Here is a 4,652-nt window from a genome sequence, read left to right on the forward strand (position 1 = left end):
TGATCAAACATGCAATCAAGATGCACTGATAATTACTGGTGATTGGAATATAAACGCTGGAAATGAAGAAGGATCAGCAATTGGAAAAGATGGTCTTGGTGACAGAGATGATACCAATGTTGGAGATCTCACTAGAGAATTTTGCAAGACCAGTGACCTATTCAATGGAAATTACTTTTTTAAATAACATAATGGCAACTGTACACATGGACCTTACCAGATAAAATATACAGGGGTCAAACTGTCTACATGTGTGGAAAGAGATGATGAAGAAGCTTAATATCGTCACTCAAGACCAAAGGTAGGGTTTGAAACAGACCATCAACTGCTTACTTGCAAGTTCACGCTGAAGCTAAAGAAAATTAAAACAAGTCCACGAGAGGCAAAGTACAACTACAAGTATATACCACCTGAATATAGAGACCATCTCAAAAACAAATTTGATGGATTAAACACTAAAGACGAACACCAGATGAGTTGTGGGATGATATCAAGGGAATCAATCATACATGAAGAAAGTAAAAGGTCATTAAAAAGACAGGAAAGAAAAAAAGACCAAAATGGATGCCAGATGAGACTCTGAAACTTAGAGCAGCCGTTAACGAATTACAGAAATGACGATGTTAAAGAGCTGAACAGAATATTTAAAGGGCAGCGCGAGAAGACAAAGGAAAGTATTATAATGAAATGTACAAAGATCTGGAGTTAGAACACCAAAGGAACATGCTTAGCATTTCTCAAGCTGAAAGAACTGAAGAAAAACTCAAGCCTTGAGCTGAAATACTGAAGAAGTCTATAGGCAAAATATTGAACAACACAGGAAGCAACAAAAGAAGACAGAAAGCATACAGAGTCACCATACCAAAAAGAAGTGGTGGATGTTCAACCATTCAGGGGGTAGCATATGATCAAGACTCAATGGTACTGAAGGAAGAAATCTAAGTTGCACTGAAGGCATAGGTGAAAAGCAAAGCTCCAGGAACTGATGGAAACCAACTGAGATGTTTCAACAAGTGGATACAACATTGGAAGTGCTCACTCATTGATGCCAAGAAATCTGGAAGACATTACCTGGCCAATCAATTGGAAGAGATCTATATTTATGCCCATTTCAAAGAAATTATCAAACAATATAATATCATACACGAGTAAATTTTGCTGAAGATAATTCAAAAACGGTTACAGCAGTATATCAACAGGGAACTGCCAGAAATTCAAGCCAGATTCAAAAGAGGATGTGGAATAAGATATATTACTGCTGATGTAAGATGGATCTTGGTTGACAGCAGAGAATACCAAAAAGATGTTTACCTGTGTTTTACTGACTATGCAAAGGCACTGACTGTGTGGATTGTAACAAATTATGTATAACATTGCAAAGAATACGAATTCCAGAACAAATTGTGCTTATGCAGAACCTGTACATAGACCAAGAGGCAGTCATTCACATGGAACAAGGGGCTACTGTGTGGTTTAAAATCAGGAGAATTGTGTGCCTGGTTTGTATCCTTTCATTGTACTTATTCAATCTATATGCTGAGCAAATAATCTGAGAAGCTGGACTGTATGAAGAAGAATGCAGCATCTGGATTACAAGAAAACTCATTAAGAATCTGTAATATGTAGATGATATAACACTGTTTGCTAAAAGCAAAGAGGACTTGAAGCACTTATTGATAAAAATCAAGACTGCAGTCTTCAGTATGGAATAATAATAATAATAAAATCCTCAGAATTGGACCAGTAAGCAACATCATGATAAATGCATAAAATATTGAAGTTGTCAAGATTTCATTTTACTTGAATCCACAATCAACATCCACAGAAGCAGCAGTCAAGAAATGCAACGATACATTATTGCGCTGGGCAAATCTGCCACAAAAGACCTCTTTAAAGTGTTTAAAGGCCTAAGGTGAGCCTGACCCAAGTCATAGTATTTTCAGTCACCTCATATGAATGTGACAGCTGGACAATGAATAAGGAAGACTACAGAAGAATTGATGCCTTTGAATCATGGTGGTGGCAAACAATATTGAATATATAATTGGCTGCCAGAAGAACAAACAAATCTGTCTTGGAAACAGTACAGCCAGAATGCTCCTTGGAAGCAAGGATGGCAAGAGGGACCAACCTCTGGAGGAGGATGTCATGCCTGGTGAAGTAGAGAGTCAACCAAAAAGAGGAAGACCTTCAAGGAGATGGATTGACACAGTGGCTGTAACAATGGGCTCAAACATAGCAATTACTGTGAAGATGGGACAGGACTGGGCAGCGTTTCATTCTGTAGTACACAGGGTTGCTATTAGTCAGAATAACAACAACAAACTTTTGGTCTCCGAATTCTTTAACTATATATTCCAAAATGGGGGGAAAATAGTGAGAAAAATGGCACTGTTTTACATTTTTACCAGTCTTTAATATCTGGTTTAACAGAAGACAATTGGATTCTTATATTTGTTTCTGCATTCAACCTATTTAATATCAATTGTCATGTAAACTCTGAAAAACTCTGTTGTACACTTGTAAGAAAATGAGTATGAAGGTGAATAATGTCTTATATTATTTAGAAAACAGGATTAACCTCAAAAACTCCTTAAAAGGGCCTCAGGACCCCTGAGGTCCTAAGATCACTTTGAGAAAGAATGTCATTTTTACTGCTTTATGGATGCATATTGTTATTGTTAGTTCCCATCAAGTTGGCTTGGACTCATAGTGGCCTTATCTGTATAACAGAACTAAGTTAGCTTGGTCCTCTGCTATCTTCATGATCCTTAGCATATCTGAGCCTACTGTTTTGGCTGTTCTGTCAATGCATCCATATTGAGGGCTTCCCTTGTTTTCTGTGACCTTCTACTTTACCAACCATGAGACCTTATGTGTAAGAGAATGAAGTGCTACCTGGTCCTGTGCTATCTTCATGATCATTGGTATATTGGAGTTCACTGTTTGGGCTATGAGTCACACTACATTTCATTAAGCGTTTCCCTCATTTTTATTGACTTTCTGTTATACCAACTTCCATGTCCTTTCTGGATGTATGACCCTGAGTAAATCACTTAACTTCTCTGGGCTTTAGTTTTCTCACCAACTATTAGGGGTAACAGTTCCTAGTAGAATTGTTCTAAGTAAGGATTAGAGATAATATAAATAATATATTAAGCATAGTGCCTGGCACACAGTTGTATAATAATAAGGCAACTATTATTATATAAAGAGAATATTTATTTTTCTCTTATTTTCACTCTTCCCTAGTATTCAGTATTTTCTGTTTCTCGCAAACTTTAAAGCTGCACTTACCTATTTATGTAAGCAGCCAACTGTTTTGGAGATTTCTTAACCTGAAAAATCAAAGTAAAGAGTTATAGAATATTTAAGTTCTTCAACGAAGTTACATAAACTTTATGATTGACATCAACAAATCTAAAATTCAACAGTTAAATTTTTCGGATTAAAGCTTTCTTTATTCTAATGCTGTAGTCTCAATCATTAGTTACAACATTTTATGTAGGTTTGTGGTAAAGCAACATATCCAACTCTTTATTTTCCATGCTACTTACTAGTCACATATTAATAGAACACTTGCTCAATGTTAGTTGAATCTTAATGATTTAAAAGAAATTATATCAATGTTAATGAGTCTTGCAATGCTAAACAAAAAACACCCTAGAGATCCTTCTTTAATTATTAAAATATTCAAATTTTATCCTATCAAAATAGTATGCTAGGCAAAAACCTCTCAGAGTTTTAGGAATAGAAATGGTTTTCAGCATTTCACTAATTCTACTTAATTCCTGAAGCACAATTATTATCCTTCTATTGTTTAAATAAATTTAATCAGAACTATCCATAGCCCTGACAGTTTAAACTGTCTTATCTGTTCTGTAGAAACCATGAACTTACCTCCTTCATGTTCTTATTAGTGAAATTGGAGTTCCTTTTTCTAGGAAGATCAATGGACTGATCCTCAATATTATTACTAAAGTTTCGTTTTTTAACATTGTGGGTTTCAGATGCCATAATCTCTTAAATACCTGAAAAACAAAATAAAAATAATAGAAAATGCAAAAACCAAAAAACCCCCAATCATTTCTTTAACACATACAAATAGAGTTATCTCCAGTCTGTGTGAAATAGGCTTAAGAGTAAACTAGAGGACACAGTTCTAATTTAAACATCTTTAAAAAAATGGAGAAGAAACACAAAGCTTGGCATTCCAGGGAATTAAAGCTCTTTCTGCTCTCTTTCTTTAGCCTCAAACAGTTACAAAAATATCGTATGTATTTTTTTTTTTTTTTAACCAAAATAACATGTCAATTTCCCCATTTGCCACAGCCATATACTAAATTTATGAGTTATGAAATCAGGTTTATATAGTAGTGTTATCTATGACATCCAAATTTATAGAAGCCTAAAGTTTTGGGGAAAAAAAATGAGACTACATACATCTGACTTTTCTATGTATAAATCCTTCAGTTTTTCTTTCATTCTGGTAGCTAGTTCTCCAAAGCTTTCTTCTGCCTTTGGAAAAATAATCCTGAATCTATTATTCAGCCAATTACATCTAGACGGGGAATTAGATGCTATACCTTCATTTTCGTAACAGAGGACATTCGTGATATCTCCACTTCCACTCAGGAAATATATTTTAGGTC

At 35.0% G+C, this 4,652-nt stretch overlaps 1 protein-coding gene across 1 annotated transcript in view; it reads right to left on the bottom strand.

Annotated features, from left to right (window-relative positions):
• KATNBL1 (katanin regulatory subunit B1 like 1) overlaps positions 1–4,017 on the bottom strand; it is an 82,169-nt gene extending 78,152 nt beyond the window's left edge. Inside the window, exons 1-2 of the mRNA XM_042780897.1 lie at positions 3,901–4,017; positions 3,298–3,338 (exon numbers count right to left, since the gene is read on the bottom strand). Of these exons, the coding sequence (XP_042636831.1) occupies positions 3,298–3,338; positions 3,901–4,017 (158 nt within the window). The remainder of the gene's footprint in view (positions 1–3,297; positions 3,339–3,900) is intronic.
• Between the last annotated feature and the right edge of the window lie 635 nt (positions 4,018–4,652).

This window comes from Orycteropus afer, unplaced genomic scaffold, assembly GCF_000298275.1.
Source record: "Orycteropus afer afer isolate SDZICR_OR568_19922 unplaced genomic scaffold, OryAfe1.0 scaffold00068, whole genome shotgun sequence".
Taxonomy (NCBI): domain Eukaryota; kingdom Metazoa; phylum Chordata; class Mammalia; order Tubulidentata; family Orycteropodidae; genus Orycteropus; species Orycteropus afer.